Below are 19,606 nucleotides of genomic sequence, written 5' to 3'. Positions count from 1 at the left end.
GTTTCTGCAGAAGGAGCTGGGGAGGAGACCATGGGGAGCTTGGCTCCCTGTGATCCACAGCTGCAGCTCCGGGATCTGCGTGGACAGAAACTTCCCAGTGCCGTGCAATCAACCTGTGTGGCCAAATCCACAAGACCCAGAGGCTGTGCACGAGCAATGATCAATTAAATAACCCCCACCTATTAACACATCCCTTTGCTGCTGCCTGCAGCTGGGTTATGTCCACCCTTCCTCGGGCTGTCCCTTCCCAGACTCCCAAACGTGATTCCCTCACTGCTGACTCAGCCAAATGGCTTTTGTCCCCCTGTCCAGGGACGTGCAGAACAGATGTTCACAACCTCTGGTGTCCATGCCTGCTGTGTCCTCCCCCCATCAGCTGGGTTTTCTTCAGGCTGAACCATTCCAGTGCCTTTCCAGATGATGTTTTCTAAACTTGGGGTTGTTCCCGCTTCTCTCCGCCAGGTTTTCTTTCCAAAAACTCTGCGTTTTATTGAAGGTGTGTTGCCCAAAACTGGACTTGGAAGCAGAGCAGAGGCTTGTTTGCCTCCAGACAGCATTCCTGTGGCTGTGTAGCTCACTGTCCTCAAATAACAAAGCACTGTGGGCTGCATATGACCCATTGTATCCCCACAGCTTTCCTGAAAAACAATAAGAGGACTGCCCGTTCCCTGCACTCCGATCGTGCCGTTTCTTGTTCCTACAGAAACGCAGAACTTGCTGAATTTTTATTGGGTTGCCTCGTTTTCCATCCAGACCGGCTGCTCTGGTTGCCAAGTCCCTTCTCTGAATTGCAGCCACGTCTCCCCGACTGCCTGCAGGCTCTTGTGGCTGGGTGTCACCCCTGCTTCTGGCCAGCTGGTTCCTCCTTTGACAGCCTCCAGGGCATCCAGGAGCATCCCAGACCCACAGGATCTGGAATGTGAGGGACCTATGACAGATCCCCTGTGCCTGACTAGTTTGTGTCACCTATTTCTTTCCTTTCTGTTTATCTTTATGCTCTCATGTCTCCCATTTATTTTCTTTCCATCTATCTTCATGCTGAAGGGAAAATGCCCTTTGGCTTTATCCTAGATCTTGGTTTCTCCAGGGGAAGATACGGACACTTGGCTCTCCATGGAGCCCATCTGTCTGTCTGTCCCTTCCCATGTGCCTGCCCATGGCAGGGGGTTGGAATTAAATAATCTTTAAAATCCCTTCCAACCCAAACCATTCCAGGGTTCTGTGATTCCTGGTGCACGGCTTGGGGAGCACCAGGAGGAAGGTCTGGGTAGAGCTGGGGGTTTCTGCTGGGAGTTTATCCAAGGTGTCCTGTGTGTAAATATGGCAGGTGAGCTGTTTTCCTTCCAAATTTCCTGACAGCTGTGGCATGACTTTGCAATTAGCTCCTGGCAGTTGCTGATTAAGGAGTAGCTCTGCAGGCAGGTGTTTCACCCATCCGTGGAGAGTATTGGGAAGTTTCCAAGGACCATGAAATCCCCTTGGATGTCCTTGCACCTCCAGGTTGCCTCTTCCCCATAGGAAGGGGGAAAGCTCCACCACACACAACACACCCACCATGTCCTGGGGTGGCTCCTTCTCCCCACCCTGCTTCCAGGATTGCCATCTCTGCTGGCAGGGGGGCACTGGGACCATCACTCTTCCCAAAATTAAGGCATGATCCAGCCAGGCTGATGCAAAAGCAAAGAGCTACTTCTGCAAGGGTTGGAGATGGGTTTCCTGCAGGGTTCAGTGTCTACATGAAGTTGCATCTCTCTTCTGGAAGTATTTCTGTGGGCTTTGCCATTAGCATGGATGTGTGCCCTGGGGGCAGGAGGTGAGAGAGACATTTAATGTCCTGTCACTAGAATGGTGTGGTTTTGTGTTAAAATGATGTTGAGATTTGAGCCTGTCCTGGAAATGGGGCTTTTTGCTGCTGGTAGCAGACTTGGGACTGTTGCACGCCAGAACTTTTGGAAAGTGGTGATTTTCAGCCCATCTGTGCTCAGTAATTGCTTTTCCCCATGTTTGGTGTGGGGTTGATCTCCGGAGTGTGCAGCGCTTGAGGAATTTCACTGACACGTGAATCCCGACGTGTGTCTGGGATTTGGAGAGTGTGAGCAAGACTCAGCATGTTGGGTTTATTTGGATGCAAGGTGGGTTTGGGATCAGCCCAGGCAGCAGGAGACATCTGGCAGATGTATGGATTGCCTTAGGGAACCAAACCAAGGTCCCTCCTGCCCCGTCCCTTCCAGTGATGAGGCCTTGGTTCAGGAGGAGGTCATGGACAATCTTTGGCTTGTGTGTGGTACTCAACAGTGTGGGACTTTCTGGACCCACACCATGAGATGGATGTCCCAGCAGTGGGAATGAGCTCCTGAGTGTCTCACTGGTAGGGAAGGGGACAGGGTGTTGCTGGGAGTGGAGCACGTCAGCTGGGCAGGCTGTGGCAGAGCTCCTGTCAGCTTGTAGGTGCTGAACAAAGCAGGTCTCAGTTTGGCAAAGCATCGGAAGCAAAGGAAAAGTGTTGTCACAGGCCTGGTGCTGTGCTGCAGCACAAACACCTGCAGGGCCCCCCTCCCTTGTGGGGTGTCACCACAGACCCCCAAACCTGTAAAACCCTGCATAGCTGCTGGTTGTCACATTGCCTTCTCCGTGGAGGACACCCCATCAAGGAGTCCCTGGGGCTCTTCTGAGTGTCACAGAGGAAGGATTCCACTCCCAGGTTCCTCACTGTGAAACCATGTTGATGTCAGGAAGATAAATGTATTTTTGGGTACCCCCTCCAGTTGGGAATAGAGGTGCTACACTGCAGGTAATGATTGGGAAAGAAGAAATCATTTCAGTCAGTGCATTTTAGGTCCAAGTCACTCTTTGAAGCAGGGTGTGGGGCCATCTCTGATGACACATCATTTTTCCATCCCAAACCCATCTCTAGCTCTGTTTAAGCAGCTGGTTCCATTTTCAGCGCATGCCACCTTCCCTCATGCCATAAATCAGTGTCTGCCATCCACAAAACAGCCCTTTGCTTGTCCTAAGCTCATCCACCCCATGAGCTTCAGCAGTTCCCATGTTCCTGGGAAAGCAGCAAGGAGCTTGGCGTGCAGTGGCACAATGCCAGCTCCCCATGGGCTAATTCCCAGTGGCTTTCCCACAGAAACCTAACTCCTGAGGATGTGTCCTCATCCAGGGGCTGGTTCCTTGTCCCATCCACATCCACAGCCCTGTGTCCTCCCAAAGGTCCGTCAAGCTCAGTGAGGTGTCCCTTGGGATGCCCCTCGTGTCGCTGTCGATGCTGTCGCTCGTGGTTGTGCCGTTCCATGAATTCAGTGGAGCTCTCCTGTCCTTACCTTTGTGCTCCAGATGTCCCAGCCTGGCTGAAGAGCCTCCGGCTGCACAAGTACGCCGCCCTCTTCTCCCAGATGACGTACGAGGAGATGATGGCCCTCACCGAATGCCAGCTCGAGGCACAAGTACGTCCCACGTCACCTGGGGGGTGGCAGCTTCCAAACACCCTTTGTGTGTCTTCCCGTGGTTGGGAAGCAGAAAAAGGGAGATTGGGTCTTGGGGAGTGAAAAAAAATCTCACATTGGAGCTGAAAAAAAAACTTATCTCCACATTCTTACTGCAGTCCTGGCATGGAAGTGCCATCACTGGGAGCTGAGCTTGGGGCTTTTTTTCCAGTTGGGATTAAGTTCAGGAGTTACAGGGGTATAGCCAGCTCCCTTAAAGTCAGTGGGGCTTTGATGGCTGACTGCCTTTGAAAATGTCGTAGAATCATAGAATACTGCTGGTTGGGGTTGGAAGTGACCTTAAAGATTACCTGGTTCCAGCTCCCACTGCTGTCAGGTTCAACTCTACGTTATCCTTGAGATAACGAGGAGTGGGAACACAGTTGCTTTCCATGTGTGAGGTGCACCACGGAGGAACAGACTAGCTGGAAATCACCATCTTCAGCAAGTCTCTGAGTGATTTTCTATGTCCCTCACAAATCCCTGCACTCAAAAATGTAGTTAACTTCTAGCAGCCCTTTCTGTTTAGGAGAGGAAGGGTTTGGGTTGAGCCAGCTGCCCTGTGGAAGTGCCAACATCAAATTTTGTCCTGTTTTTGCAGAATGTTACCAAAGGCGCAAGACACAAAATAGTCATCAGTATCCAAAAGCTAAAAGAAAGACAAAACCTGCTCAAATCTCTAGAAGGGGTAAGTAATCACAACCATCCTTTGTATTTCTTGTGTTTTCACAAAGCCAGGAATGAATTCTGGGGTGAAGCACTCTTTGTTTACACGTATTGTGGGGATCTGATGCAGGTTTTATTTCACAGAATTCCAGAATGGTTTGGGCTGGCAGGGGCCTTAAAGACCATCCAATTCCAACCCTCTGCTGTGGTGAGGGAGACACCTTCCACTAGACCACATTGCTTAAAGCTGTATTTCACAGGGTGGGTCCCAATGCATCTCCCACACCTCACACAGCTGGGATGGATGTACCCTGCAGCCCTGGCCAGCTCCAGGGTGCTCAGAAAGCCTTGAGCCTTCCTGGAACATCATATGGGCACCCTGTCCCTAGATAAAACACCAGGCACCCACATCAGTGCCTGAACAACATCTTCAATTTCCAAGGAGAATAAATAAACTTTTTTATCACCAGCAAAAGCTTAAAACCTGCAGAAGGGGCTTTTGGGGAAGTAGCAGCACCACAACCTAGCTGGGAGCAGCTCACCCAACCTCTTCCTATTTATTATCGCTGTATTATATTATATTTAATTGCACCATCTTCAAACAGCAACTTGCAGAGCCTCCCACTAGGGGCTTTTAAATACTTCTGTGGTGTGTTGCTATTTATTGGTGTTTTCCTTAGCTCACTGCTTCACTATTTATTTATAATATGGGCTTGTGCTCAGAGTATGGCAGGAACTAATAAAGCCATATTTACCTCCGTTATTAATAATAACTATTAAATCCAAGGAGCTGGATGGAGCTGGCTGCAGCTCTGTGTTTTCCAGGCGATTGCACAGCCTCTTCCTCGGCTTCTCCTCCGGGATTTGGGAATCTGGTATTGATTGAGTGGCGCTGTGCGGGAGCTGGAGCCCAGCTCAGCCGACACAGCCGGGCAGGCACCCTGTAAAATACAGGAGGAAAGTGGCAGGGACTGGTTGGAGCCCTCCAGGGAAGGGTTTGGGCTGTGGCACTGTGACCCTGTCCCGCTTTGCTGGGGCTCGGAGCTGCCTGTGAGCTGCTTTCCCTGGGAGGAGACGTCTCTGGTTTTCCAGGCTTCCCATCCAACTTTTGCTAAACAAGAGCATGTGTGGGACTTGATTTTGGGCAGTGTCTCACTGCTAAATACTGCTGCTTTCTTGGAAAGAGCTGCTCCACCCCCTATGTTAGTTAGCATGGCAGGATTTTCTCCCAAAAAAACAGTGCCCAGCAGACTGACACTAGGACTTTCAGAGAAATGGAGCTGGGATGTTCAAGAGCGAGCTGGGAATGCAGCAGGAATTAGAATCAACAACTGTTTCAGGGCTTGCACACATCCCATGTGCCCACTTAGTGTCCCTTCCTTCAGTGCATCAGGATTCACTCCAAAAGTTGCCTCTTTCCAAGCAGTGTCCCGTGAGCCAGACCATGCAGGAGCCTGCAGTGAGCTGTTCTGGTCCAGGCTACATTAAAAACAAAATGCAGTTATTTCCCGTCAGTGGGACAAGGATCTGACCATGGAAATGGAGTTCTTGATCCACACCAAGAACCAGGCTGGGGTGCACCCAAATTCTCTCCCTCCTGGAGATCTCCAAGCTGAATGGTTTTGTTGTGGGAGTTATCAGTTCACCTTGTGGTGTCCCCTTCTGTGTGTGACCACAAACCACCTGCTCCCCTTGAAACCCTCCCAGTGCCCTCTGCATCCACTCCCCCAGCCCATCCCAGAGTGAACAGGGGCTCTGCTCCCACTGCTGCCACAGGACAGGCTCCTGCATCCCAGCATGGGCTCTGAGATGATCCCAGAGTATGAGGATGCCATGGCAAGCAGTTCTGGGACAAAGCAGTTAATGGGAGCCAGGCTTGAAGGCAGTCCTGGAAAAGGGAAATGAGCCCATGTTAATGTAATTCCAATGAAATAGAGCTGAAATGTTGGCACTGTAGGATTGCTGGGGAACGAAAAAGATATTTGCTGCTCTGGGCATTGAAATCTCCCAGGATCAGTCATTTTCATGGACTTGCCATTTCCCTGGTGGAAATGTAGAAACATTGAAGCTGGATTGTTGGTGGGTTTGGGTCCCAGTAGTTGATGGGGGCACATTTATCTCTGGGGATTCAGATCTGAACACATCAGGGATAATCCCTGCAGCACTCCCCTGATACAAGGAAAAGACTTGCTGAAGGAAACCTGGCTATTGACTGTGGAGTGCAGCAGGATCCTGAAGCAGGAGCAAAGCTGGGAATTCTCAGGGGGTCACAGGAGGGGTCTGGTTTGCAGCTGATGTCCCTCTGTCCCCGCAAAGACAAACCCTCTTCTCTCCGCTTCCATCCACAGGACATCCTGGAAGGCGGCAACTTGCGCGTCCCGCTGCAGGAGCTGCACCAAATGATCCTCACCCCCATCAAAGCCTACTCTTGCCAAAACTCGAGCACGGAGGAGCACAGCCGGGACGTGGACTCGCACCACCCCTCCTCCCTGCTGGGCTCGGACAGCCAAGGCTCGGAGTGCAAGGACTCGGCGGGGGCCGGGATGCAGCAGCATCACCTGCCGGGGTGCGAGGGCGAGTCCGGGGGGGCCCCTTTGCCCGAGGGTGACCTGCCCGGCCAGTTCACCCGAGTGATGGGGAAAGGTGAGCAGCTGTCACTTGTCCTCGGTGAGCTGGGGACTCATCACTAGGGAGGGCTGCTTTGGGGCAGGTGAGGTGTGCGCTGGCAGCCGCCTTTCCCTGAGCTCCTGCAGGTCCCAGACTGAGGGGCGATGGGCTTTTGAGGTTCTGTCATGCTGGGGTTGGAGGCAAGAAGAAAGGGCAGTGATTTTGGGGACGGGCAGCAATGGCTCAAGCTGCCTGCCTCAGGTCCCAGGTAGATAGTGTGCATTCCAAGCCCCAGGTCCGAGGCGGAAAACATCCTCCCCTTGCCCCAGGTCAGAGGCAGAAATCACAACTTTTCCAGAGGTCAGGAGTGGAAGATGTCCTTTCTCTTCCCACCCAGAGCCCTGGGGTCATCCCACTGATCCAGAGGTGTTTTGAGCAGCATCCCTTTTTAGTTACTCTGCTTGGAGCCCTCTGTGTGGGCTGGACATGAGCTATTTTGAGTGCAAATCAGTGGGTCCAATTCCCTTTTTATGCCCCAGTTTGGATGCAGGACTTCCAGAATACTCTGATGCCATTCCATGTGTAGTGCAGGGTGTGCAGCTTTGCATCAGGGATAACACACTGGGAGGTGACAGGAGCAAGCTGAGGTGGGGACCAACCTCCTGTGCAATATTCAGGGCTGTTGGAACAAATCTATGTGAGCTTAGATGTGCCCTCACCCTTGCTGGTGGCACCTGAGGTGTCAGTGCTGGCTGCATGGAGGGAGATCTCCCTCCATGAGGAACGGGGGTCTCATCTGCAGGAGACCGGGAACAGGAAGAACCTCATTGGGATGCCACAAGAAATATCAGCCTTGTCTCTATTTCCAATCATTTTTGTAAAAAAGTACCTGAGATGTTTTCTATACAGAAACCTGGAGCAGAACTTGTCCCCAGCTGGTTGCCTGCAGAACCAGCCACATGTGGGGCTCCAGCCCCATTTTATTCCTGTGACAAATGCCAAAGCGTGGCACAAGCCCTGCCAAGATGTTGTGTCCTCCTGGACCCCCAGGCCTCCCTGCCCAGGGTTTTACAGCAGGAGAAAATCATTCTTCTGTAAGCTCATTCCTACTTCCTTCAATGACATTCATTCCAAAAGAGGTTAAAATTCACCAGGGAAGGTGGGAATCTACCACTCTGCACTGAGGGCACTTTTTGGCCATGGGAGCAAGGAGCTCTCTTGCCTATGAATAGGGATTAATCCTGTGGCCCTGAGTTGCTTAGGTCTAATTTTGGGGACTCCAATGGTGTTGCTCTGGATTTATACCATCATAACAGAGAACAAAATCTGGCCCTAAATATAGGAAGACACAGCAGGGACTGGGGAAGGGTGCTTTTTTTCTCACTGATAAAAAACCTACTCCTGCTTAGAAGGGAAACAGGATGTCCAAAGTGTTTGTGGCACCCCTCCTGGGCCCCATCTTGGTGTCCCCATCCCCATTTCCCTTCTCTTCTTCTTTTTTTTTCCAGTCTGCACACAACTTTTAGTTTCCCGACCCGATGAAGAGAATATAAGTTCCTATTTACAGCTCATAGACAAATGTCTAATCCATGAGGTGAGTCGTGTCAGATCATCTAAAAATGTTGTTCTCATCACTTGGAAACTGTTTCCAAAGTGTCTGTTTATGTAAACCTTTTGGTTTCTAACACAAATATTTTTGGGGGGTATTAATAGTAATTCTGACAGAGCAGGCTTGGAGCAGGCAGTAGCTCCAACGTGGTGCATGGAAATGTTGCTTCCCCCTACGCTGGTTTAATTGCCAAGGCCTGAAGCTGGGAAATTCATCTGGCTCGTGACAGTCCCATCAGCAGCTGGATGAAAGAAAGAATCCTGGGATGAACGTGCAGGCTGTTTCCATCAGACAGACCCGGCCATCTCTTGGCGTTGCCTCCTCCTGTTTTGCACCACGTGGCCTTGGGATTTTGCAACAGGGATTTCACATCTGTTTCTGCTCCCAGCGGATCTGCCTTGGCTGGGTGATGGTTTGGGATGGCCCAGACTGTGCCACAGAGCTCTGGCACGCTCCTGCCTGCTGGCAGGGAGGGATGGCCGGTGTCCCCGGTGTCCTGCAGTGTCTCCTGGCTACACTGGCAGTACCTGGAAGAACAAGCTGCTTCCATCACCTGCCCCTATGGCAGGGGTCAGGGAGCAGAAGTGGTGGAAGCTGCGGCCTGGGGCCAGACAGCAAAGCCAGGAGGACGTGGAGCTTTTCCCAAAGTGCCTGCAGTTTTCCCACCAGAGCCAGCCTGTGTCCCAGGACCACCCTCTGCACTGGCTCCGGCATAATCAGCGCCAGGAGAGAGCATCTCCTCCAGAGTGGTTCAGAGCAATCAAGTCAGTCACTAATTAGCCTCCAGATTGCCCTCTGGAGACTTCTGCTTCTCTCCAACAGAGACCTTGGGTGTCTAAAGTTAGCAGTGGTGGCACGTGGGTGTCCCTGTCACCCTCACCTCCTGCCTGGAGCTCTGGGAGCAGGTCTGTCCCTGCCAGGGTGACCTTCGCAGGGAGTCTGGGTGGGTGACAGGCTCACCCTGGGTGATCTCCTGTACCAAGCTCTGCCCAGCCCCAAGAAGGGGGATAGGATGCAGGATGCCACAGGGCATCTCAGTTTTCCAAATCCCAGCTTTGCCCACCCTGGCAGCATTTCTAGAGCCACATCCAGGTGACAAGTGTCACCACCAGTCAGGACCCACTGTCAAACCCCTGCTCTGCCAAAAAGAGTTGGCAGCCTTGAGGCAGAACTGGGCTGTCACTCTGGGACACAGGGAATGCTGCCAGAGCATTTTCTCCACCTGAGATCAGTGCATCCTGAAGAAAGACCAGTGTTTCCCTCTGGAATTTCTGATGGGGCTCAACTCACCCCATCACCTGCTCCAGCTGCCTTTCCTTACCCACACACCCACCTGCACATTCCTGCTCGCTGTGTCCAGAAGAATATTCATACATTTCCTATTTCTCTCTCTCTTTTTTATTTATTTTTTTTTTGGACAGGCGTTTACAGAGCTCCAGAAGAAGCGGCTGCTGTCATGGAAACAGCAGGTGCAGAAACTCTTTCGGTCTTTCCCTCGGAAATCCCTCCTGGAGCTGTCAGGCTATCGGCAGCAGAGGAGGTATGCGGGATTTCGGGAGGGATGGATGCAGTGGCCAGAGCAAGAGCACTCCAAGTGGGAGCAATGCCTCCCAGATGGGCTCTGCTGGGCTCAGAGCTGTGTTTAGGGAAGGGGGGAGGGTTGGAAAAGCTTCAGCAGTGAAATCCCAGGCGCTGGCTGGGAAGGGAGCACAGCAGTGTCTTTGTGCGTGTGGCCGCTGCCCTTCCCTCCAGTCCCACCCTGTCTCCGTGGCTCCAAACCCAGCACTTCCCAGCTGTGCAGAGTATCCCCAATAGCAGGCTCTTTCCCTGCTGCCTTTTTTGAGTTTCCTCAAAAAGCTGTCAAGTGGCAGAAAAAAAGGCTGGAAGCTTTCAGAGGGTGCAGAGCCAGAGGTGCAGCCAGAGAGCCAGGCAGGGCTGTGTTGGGAGCACCACATTTGCTCACTTCCAAGGTGATGCTGGGTTTCAGGTGAGCCTAGAAAGCATAGGAATTATGCCAAGAAAAAAGACTTTTAAATCACTTTTAACAACATCACCCCTTTGTTTCATTCTGCAAAGCTTGGTTTGTTGCAAGTTCTTTATTCCCCAGAAAGTCAGCAGTTTAACTGGGAGTATAGGAACTTCCAGGACAAGATTTCAGGAAAGCACCTGTAGCTCCACCCTCCCTAATAAACTTGGATTTTTTAGGTCTTTCTAACCAAATTTTACAGAACTTGAGAAGTCTCAGAGGTGACTATATGTATAAAAATGAACCTCCTGGAAGGGGAGAAAGAAAACCCAACAGCATAAGCTGAACTTAAATTAGACACTGGAGAATCCACTCATTAGAAATCTCAAAGAAATCAAGTTCCAGGGGCATTACCTGAATTATTTTAGATTGTATTTATGAACAGACCCATTTTGCAGGAGTAAAATAAGCTTTAAAGAAAACGAGTGTGGATCTGAGAGCTGCAGAAGGGCAGGAAGGCTACTGGCAGATGGGGAGAGGATGCTGCACACCCAGACTGCCTCCTTCCTGCTGCCTGAGTGGGGTGGAGGGACCACCTTGGTGGGGTGGGAGGGTCAGGATCCCCTCACAGGGGTCAGTGTCTCAGTCCTGGTGGGATGGGAGGGTCAGGATCCCCTCACAGGGGTCAGTGTCTCACTCCTGGTGGGATGGGAGGGTCAGGACCCCCTTGCAGGGGTCAGTGTCTCACTCCTGGTGGGATGGGAGGGTCAGGACCCCCTTGCAGGGGTCAGTGTCTCACTCCTGGTGGGATGGGAGGGTCAGGATCCCCTCACAGGGGTCAGTGTCTCACTCCTGGTGGGATGGGAGGGTCAGGACCCCCTTGCAGGGGTCAGTGTCTCACTCCTGGTGGGATGGGAGGGTCAGGACACCCTCACAGGGGTCAGTGTCTCACTCCTGGTGGGATGGGAGGGTCAGGACCCCCTTGCAGGGGTCAGTGTCTCACTCCTGGTGGGATGGGAGGGTCAGGACACCCTCACAGGGGTCAGTGTCTCACTCCTGGTGGGATGGGAGGGTCAGGACCCCCTTGCAGGGGTCAGTGTCTCACCCCTGGTGCTCTCTCTCCGCAGCCGAGGCTTTGGCCAGTCCAACTCCCTCCCGACAGCCGGATCCGCGGGGGCAGGGCTGGCACGGAGGAATCCCCGGCAGTTCCAGATCCCCTCCCGCAACCTCCCCACGGCCCGGCTGGGGCTGCTGGGCCCCACGGGGCTGCTGGGCACCCCCCAGCGCAGCCCTGCCGCCAGCCCCGCCATCCTCAAGCAAGGCAGACAGGTTGGTCGGCGTTCCCGGCGTTTCTAGCTCTTCCATCCCTTTCCCAAGAGCTTCCTCGGCTTTTCCTTCCCCAGCTTGTCTGGATCCCCGCTTTTTTCCCCACTCTTCAAGCAGTTTGCAGCAGTTTGGGTTGTGGTACCCTGTGTGCAGTGGGATGTGGAAGTGGGAACAGAGGGAGGGAGACCAACCAAGCAGCAGAGGGGGAAGGGCTGAGTCCTTAAAGTGGCTTATAAAACAGAGAGAGGGGATTTTGACAAGAGCAGATAGCGACAGGAGAAAGGGGAGGGTTTTACATTGGCAGAGGGGAGATTGAGATGAGATACTGGGAAGGAATTCTTCTCTGTGAGGGTGCTGAGGCCCTGGCACAGGGTGCCCAGAGAAGCTGTGGCTGCCCCTGGATCCCTGGAAGTGTCCAAGGCCACGTTGAACAGGGCTTGGAGCAGTCTGTGACAGTGGAAGGTGTCCCTGCCACGGCAGGGGGTTGTAACAGGATGATCCGTAAGGTCCCTTTGAAGCCAAACCATCCTGTGATTCTACAAGCCCAAAGTGGTTATGAACCCATGGCACAGAGGGCTTTGCTTTGCATCCCACACTCTGTTTGCTCCCCACAGAACCTGTGGTTTGCCAACCCTGGGGGCAGTAACAGCATGCCCAGCCGGAGCCACAGCTCAGTGCAGAGGACGCGCTCGCTGCCGGTCCACACGTCCCCGCAGACCATGCTGATGTTTCAGCAGCCAGGTAGGCAGCAGAGGTGCTTTTCCACTTACCCACAGCCAGCTGAGGTGAGGAAAGGTGAGAGGAGCTGTGCTGATGAGCCTTCCCACAGGCCCGTGCTGGCACAGTGTGGTCCCCCTGGGCTATCTCTGAATTGCTGGCTTAACCACAGACATCACTGGGGAGATGTTTGACCCTGTATGTGCCATCTGTATGTTACAGTGCTGGTGCCTTGCCTAGCTTGCTTCTGAGGGGCTCACATCAGGAGGGAAGGTGGTAGCTTCATCCATCACTTTTTCCACATGGATGGACACGGAGCCCTGGTGCGGAAGGACTGCCTTCACGCACTCAAGGGAAATTCTTTCCACAGTGCATGTGAAGGGAAATGGTGCTGTGTCACAGCTTCCTTCCCAAACACTGCCAAAGTGCTCCTGGATATAGGAGCATCCTCTGATTCAGGGAGGATCCCGCTGACCTTGGACCCTTGGACCTGGAGCATCCTGGCCCTGAGGAAGCCTGTTTATGTATCCCTTCCTTAGCCTTTGAGCGTGCCTTTTCCTTCCAACACAGCAGAAGCATTTACACCTCGGGACAGGGAATCCATCACCCTCATCCCTACACTCCTGCTGCTTTGGGCTGGCAGCTCCCTGGCCTCACACGCCGGCGGTGTTAAACTGCAGCATTTGGGCAGCAAATGTTCCGTACAGCAGGAGCAGCAGCAGCTGTTCCTGGGTATTGATTAAACACCGGGACAAGGGCACATTTCTCAGGCCTTGGAGGAGAATAAATGGGTTTCTCTTTGCTCGTCAGCCTGTGGTGGATGAGGGCATGGGAGGATCGGGGAGCCAAAGACGTGGATTAAGTCACAAGGAAAATAAGCAATGATGTGATGCTGGGCTCATAAACCACTGTTTGCCAGGCTGTGGGGGGACCTCAGCCCTCCTGGATCTCATCCCGTGTTCCTGTGAGCCAGTGGAAAGCGGGAGATGCCGTCCAGCACAGTAGCACAAGCTGTATTTGCAGGTTTTGCTGCAGGGTGGGGAGAGTTTGCTGCTGTTTAGGTTAGGATGGGGGTGTTGGAACACTCCAAACTTCATCTGTGTCCCCTTTTTATGCTCACTCCCCCAGGGATGTGGCAGCAGTGATGTGGGCGACTGAGTGGGAGCCAAGCTGGTCCCAGAGAAGCCAGACAGTGGCTCTGCTGGTCTGTGCTGCCGTCCCATGTCCAAGCACTAACCCTGCCTGCACGGACAGCATCCATCCCCAGGAGATGACCAGGGCTGCCCCCTCTCTGGGTGGCGTTCTGCTCTTGCTCCAGCTGCCCTTTACATCTCTTACCAGCACCTGATCCCCCTCAGATCCATCCCTTGTGGATAGCAGGGGGTGATGACTGCTTTTGTGAGTGTCCCTTGCTGAAGATGATTTTACTGAGAGTCCAGACTCTCCTGGGGCATTTTTCAGATGGTTTTCCCATACAGAGCAGGCAGGCAGGGTCCCTGCCAGGTCCCTAACCAGAGTCTCCCATTCCCTTTCTCCCTGCAGAGTTCCAGGTGCCGGTGACTGAACCTGACATCAACAACAGGCTGGAGTCCCTGTGCCTGAGCATGACGGAGCACGCACTCAGCGGTGAGCATTCCCTCCTCCTGGGGCTCTTCCAGCACGTCCACGCCGCCTCCGCTGAGCCCCCCAGCACCTGCCCCCTGCCCCCCAAAAGCTGGGACAGGCTGTGGCTGTGAGAGCGGGACGGCGGTGGGGCCGGATGCGGGGATGCTCCCGGGGATGCTCCCAGGGATGTTCAGATGGGAATATTGGCTTCTCTCGGTGAGGCGGCCGGAGCGGGGGGTAAAGCCGAATGCAGGGATCGCACCAGCACTAGTGGAGTCTGTGCTAATTAGCCACTCGTCAGCTTGCTAATGATAATTAGTGTTAGCTCGCTACTCTCCTTAGCTCTCGATAAAGCCCCTGCTGCCGGCGCGCTCGGATGGGTCACGGGCTTTGGAGTGTTGTGCCCTTCCACCACCGGATCCCTCAATTGTCCGGGGGTGCCCCACAGCTGGGGGCTGAATCCCTGCCGGGGGCTGTGCCAGGGGCTGTGCCACACACAGCCGGGGGTGCCAGTGGATAATGGGCACGGGGAGGGAGGAGGACCGGGGCAAAAACAAGCAGGGAAGATGGAAAAGGCAGCAGCAGAGCGATGGAGAGCCCGCTGCAGCACCAAGCACCGGCACCAGAAGCTCCCGGTGTCCCGTGCCGACGCTCTGGACCCCCAAGCACAAGGGATGACCCCCAGTGATGGGATGAGCACGGCCACCAGCATCAGCCGGATTCCCAAGTGACCGGCTCGGGTCTCGCTGCGGAAATCCTGGACTGTGACAGACGCTTGAGGACGGGAACCCTCGGAGAGCACGAGTGCCACCAGGAGCCCTCGGGGAGGACAAGTGCCACCAGGCCCCCTGCAGGTGCAACAGCCTTTCCCGGGGAGAGGAACAGGAGAACAAGGACTGTGGGAAGCAGCAGGGCTCTGGCAGCATCCCTGGCTGGGAAAACAAGGACACTTCTGTCGCCCGAAGCGTTTCTCCGGCGTGTGCCCAGCCGAGGCTTAGCTGTCTTGTTCCTCTGCAGGGTACTGTTCCTCCAAGTTATTTTTTCCAGGTCGCATTCCCTGAGCCTCTCCAAACCGGTCGTGCTATAAATAGCTCTTAAAAAAATAAACCTTTCGTGGGAGAGAAAAAAAAAAAAAAAAAAAAAAAAAAAAGTCGTAACAAACCTGTTTGTTTTTAGTGTCAAGGAGGGAGGTGGCTGTGGTGCCCCAGGTGGTAACAGGGAATTCTCTGTTCCTCAGCCACGCTGGGAGCTGCCTCCCGCCACTCTCCATCCTGGGGATGGGGTCTGGGAGGGGGGACGGGGGGTGGGATCAGGGCTGGAGGGTTGGAAGTGCTGTTGGGTGCTGATTTCTGCCCCTGGGGGGTGGGGACAGGGGGCTGCTGGTACCGGGGTCAGTTGTGAGGTTTTGGGGTGGGTGATGGACCCTTCGCTCCTGGGATCGGGCTGTGGCTGGATGCGTCCCTGCTGCCACAAGGTGCTGGGAACAGGGGCTCTGGGGAGACAGAAAAGACTCCTGGGGGCTTTTTGTCCTCCCATGATCCTCGGATGGAGGAAAATTCTGCATCCTCTGTGGTGCAGGGTGTTGCAGGGCTGGGTGAACTGCGGGCAAGGCAGCCCCTGGGACCGGCTCTGTCCCTGTCCCCATGACTCGTGGTCAGGGGCACACGAACTTGTCCTGCTGTAGGAGACTGTCCCAGACTGTCACCTTCCTTGTGACGAGTCCAGGCTGCCCAAAAACCCCCTCTGCTCCTGGGAAAGCAGTTGTGGGGTTGTGGAAGGCCTGGACTGGTGTTGGGACGGCGACTTGGGGAAACTGCTGTGGGGTGGGGACAGTTGGTGGCACAGAGAGACGAGCAGAGCACTGACACCCCAAAACCCTTCTGCACCTCCTGGGGAGACGGGAGGTTGTGGGGGTGGCCCTGGCACCACCTCACTGTGTGGGTTGGGGGTGCTCTGGGGGTCCATCCCCCAAATCCCCAGCCTGGGGAGTACCAGTGCTCACTGGGACTGCTCCTAATTCTCCATTCCTGTTTACAGATGGTGTCGACAGAACCTCCACGATCTAGAAGGCGTCACCACGGGGACGCTGGCTGGGACAACAACTGCTGCGGGTCCAGCGGCGAGGTCGGGGCTTGAGGGAGCCTCAGCGATAGCTTGCATCCTTTCTCCTCTCTCCTCTCCTTTCTCTCTCTCTCTCTCTCTCTCCTGTTTTAATTTTGTGAATGTGTAGATTGTCCTTGTGAACATATCATTAGACTTGGAATTTGTGTTGTCATTTATTACATCCATGCTAAAGTGGGGGGGGGAAAGATGGCAAAAAGAAAAATCTCAGCAACGATGACGAGGCAGCGTGGGGAGGTTGGGGGGGACACGGAGGAGGAGGAGGAGAATGCTGACAACGGAGGGTTCACCAGAGCACCGTGGGCAAACCCTGTTCCTGGAGGAGGATACCAAGGAGCACGGAACACCACGCAGGGCTGTGTGACCAAAATCCCTTTGGGGAGGATTTGCCTGCCCTGCCGGGGGCTTCGGGGCCGGCAGTCCCGTCTCTCGAGTTCCACCACGTTCGGGCACGGACTGACCCGGCGAGCCCAGATTGAAACAGAAATAATAAAATAACCCCAAAATTTCCTTTCAGTTTAACCAAGAGATCTGCAGTGTGGAGGCAGCGTTGTGCTCAGGGCGGTGCAGGGTCGGCAGGTGCATCCTGCTTGGATCGGGATGCGGGATGGAGCGGGATCTCACCCAGAGGAGGGTCCCAGGGGGCGTCTGTGAACTGGGGGACACCGGGAGAGTTTCTGTGTCTCTTGCCTTGCCTGCACAGGTACCGGGAAGCTGCTGCATCCTGGCTCCACACATCTGGCCCAGCCTGCGAAAATCCGGCTCTAAGGGGCTTTTCCAGCGTGGCCAAGGAGGGATGAAGGAGCCCCCAAATAAAACCCAAGCCACAAAAGGCACCAAAATGCAGCTTCACAGCTTTGTTTTCTTGCCATTAACCGTGTGCTGGGGGGGAGATGGGGCTGGGCTGCCCCTCACCCACAACTGCTTTTAAGAACAGGAGCTGAATTTGGTGTTAAATTGGTAAATCCGAGCTGGCGCTTCTCAGACCTGCAGTGATGCTCCCGCCGGTCCCAATGCTGCTCCAAGTCCTTGGATGGAAAAATAAGAAATGTAAAATCAATTAATTGAGTTGATGGGTTGCAGCAATATTTCCAAACTGGGCTGTGAGGATATGGGCAGCACCATGTGCCAGGATCAGAGGGAGCAGGGCTCAGGGGGAGCCCGAGCATGGGCAGGGCTGGGAGATGTGTGAATCCTTTTGTCATGCAGCGTTTTTAAGTTGTTTTTCTAAAAAGAAAAAAAAAAAAAAAAAAAGAAAAGATACATATATATATATACACATATATATATATATATATACATATATATATATATACAAAAACCCAAGTGCCAAATGCAATGTTTTATGTTTGCTGTTCCTTGGTGTCCTGCTTCCCGGCAGACAAGAGGTTGAGGGGGGGTGATGGGGAGGGTGGAGAAGGGAAAATCTGAAGGCCAGGGAGGTTGGGAAGAGGTGTGAGGAGGTGAAGGCAAAGCGGGGTTGGCGCTGGGGACCTGGGTCACCCCCAAGCACCCCCAGCTTGTGAGGTGTGAGCAGAACCACCGTAGCAGGAGCCTCCCTCAGGGAGACTCCAGTGTATTTACAGAGCTGAAATTCTATTTATTCCTTCGGTGACTACGGACACGGAGGTTTTCTGATTGTTCAGAGAGATTATTTTGGATATTTTACCTATTAACTTGCTATGGCTGGGAACCATGATAATGTCTGTTATTAACAACCACCAAATAATTCAATTGTTTTATCCTTTTGATGTTAAAAAAAAAAGAAAAAAAAAGCTTATTTTCCATTGACAGTGTAGAGGTTAATAACGACTTAGTTGTGTTTGCTGTTTCTTGTTTTGTTTTTTGAGTAAAAAACAACAAAAAAGTGGCTTCAGTTGCGTTCGGGAAGTGCTGCCTGGCTCTGGCTGCCGGTGCTAAGTGCAGGTGGCAGAGCTCCAGGGAAAGAATCTTAAAAGTGGGGGGGGAGAAAAAAAAAAAAAAAAAAGAAAAAAAAAAAGCTTGAATCCTAAAAGAAATAAAAATTATTTATAGAAAGGAAAAAAAAAAAGAAAAGAAAAAAAAAAAACAACCCCAACAGTTGCACGAGTGAGGCTGTGAAGTCAAATATTCAGTAATAAAGCGGCAGTGCCTTTCTTTTTGTATCCCCCGCTCGCCCCACTGCAGCTGTCCCCTCCGTGTCCCGGCCGAGGTGTCGCCACCGCGGGGTCCTGGGCAAGTCCCCCCCTCCCTCTGCTCGCCCAGCCCCAGCCCCGCACCCCGGGGACCTTTTCCTGGTGCTGTTCCCCTGAGCTGTCCCCGGAGGCGACACCCGCGGGGACACAACCCCATCCCCGGGGACACCGAGCTGGGCTCAGCTCAGCAAAACCCTCCAAAAAAATTCAGGGTGGGGAGGGAGAGGTCGAGCCCGGGCAGCATCCAGCAGGAAAATCCCAAACTGTGATTAAAGCGAGTTGGGTCAGCACTTAGGGAAACGATTTCTGTTGTCACCTTTCTCCATGTCGGGTTTGGCTTTCGGAATGTGCCTGATGGAAAGTGGGTCCCGCAGACGTCTATAATTTGCACACAGCGACGATAACACTAAAGTTGATTTTATACGAGTCATCAGAGTTTGCAAAAGTGAGTTTTATTTTTTGTATTCCTTTATCTTTACTTAAAGGTGAATGTGTATTCCTCTGGGAGGAATAGGAAGAAAAAAAAAAAAAAAAAGAAAAATACATAAAGAAACAGGAATGTTAATAATGTTAAACAGAATACTTCCTCCCTTATTAATATATATAACCCTGATGTATTTATGCCTATTGTAAGCTGACTTTAAAGAGCTTTGACCTCTCTTCTGTTGCATGCCGTTCCCGGGCAGCCTCTCCTTGTCCATGCATGCCTTTTGTCCTGGTTTTTCTGTACAAAATTAGTGCACAAAAGAACTATTTTTGCCTAGTTAATGTTGCCGAGCAATGCCTATTTTTTAAATTTTAATTTCTTTTTATTTTTTTTAATTTTTTTTTTTGTCATATATGGCAATAGCATGTTTGTTACATGTAAAAGCTTCCCGATATAAAGAAATACTAATGTTTGGAGATGCCAGTCTTTGCAAGTGTACAGTTTTCCAATGTTGTTCCCAGTGAAACGCCCTCGTGATTTCCACTTGCTCCGATGTATTTATTACTCATTTCCTCCCGTGTAACTAGGAACCATGGCTATATTTCATATCTGCGCTATATTGAAAGTGAAGGGAGATGATTAATACAAGGTTTTGTAACACTGGGGTGTGGCGCCTCCTTATTTATCTCCTTCTTGGCAGGCGGCTTCGGACTCCCTAACGCAAAAAAAAAATTGGAATTCAATAGATGTCGGTCCCGTGGGCGAGAGGGGAGGAGCCCTCCACAGTTCCACAGGGGGTTGGGGATCTTTATTTAAAGCCTGTGGCAGAGCTTCCAAATCCCTGGCATTCCCCAGGCAGCTGCTTGGCTGTCCCTTTGGGATGCCCACGCCCCAGGAGCT

General features: G+C 52.8%; 1 protein-coding gene across 6 annotated transcripts in view; it reads left to right on the top strand.

The window, feature by feature from the left end:
• The window catches only part of SAMD4A (sterile alpha motif domain containing 4A), a 97,703-nt gene extending 78,337 nt beyond the window's left edge, over window positions 1-19,366 (top strand). For 3 of the 6 annotated variants that reach the window (XR_001331843.2, XR_001331842.2, XR_001331844.2), the window contains 9 exons: window positions 3,340-3,449; window positions 4,090-4,176; window positions 6,503-6,797; window positions 8,270-8,355; window positions 9,792-9,910; window positions 11,464-11,665; window positions 12,277-12,403; window positions 13,922-15,002; window positions 16,022-19,366. Coding sequence is in view for 3 of the 6 variants with exons in the window: in XM_014257485.2 (XP_014112960.2) it covers window positions 3,340-3,449; window positions 4,090-4,176; window positions 6,503-6,797; window positions 8,270-8,355; window positions 9,792-9,910; window positions 11,464-11,665; window positions 12,277-12,403; window positions 13,922-14,115 (1,220 nt within the window). In the remaining 3 variants the exon portion in view is untranslated. Of the gene's footprint in view, window positions 1-3,339; window positions 3,450-4,089; window positions 4,177-6,502; window positions 6,798-8,269; window positions 8,356-9,791; window positions 9,911-11,463; window positions 11,666-12,276; window positions 12,404-13,921; window positions 15,104-16,021 lie in introns of those variants that run through there. The other 3 variants (XM_005528564.3, XM_005528563.3, XM_014257485.2) reach the window with 2 other exon arrangements.
• Window positions 19,367-19,606: the final 240 nt, after the last annotated feature.

The sequence above is a fragment of the Pseudopodoces humilis genome, chromosome 7 (assembly GCF_049639895.1).
Source record: "Pseudopodoces humilis isolate 2021_Gansu_Grassland_sample_001 chromosome 7, ASM4963989v1, whole genome shotgun sequence".
In the NCBI taxonomy this organism is placed as follows: Eukaryota; Metazoa; Chordata; class Aves; order Passeriformes; family Paridae; genus Pseudopodoces; species Pseudopodoces humilis.
This window is presented reverse-complemented; position numbering and strand designations above follow the sequence as displayed.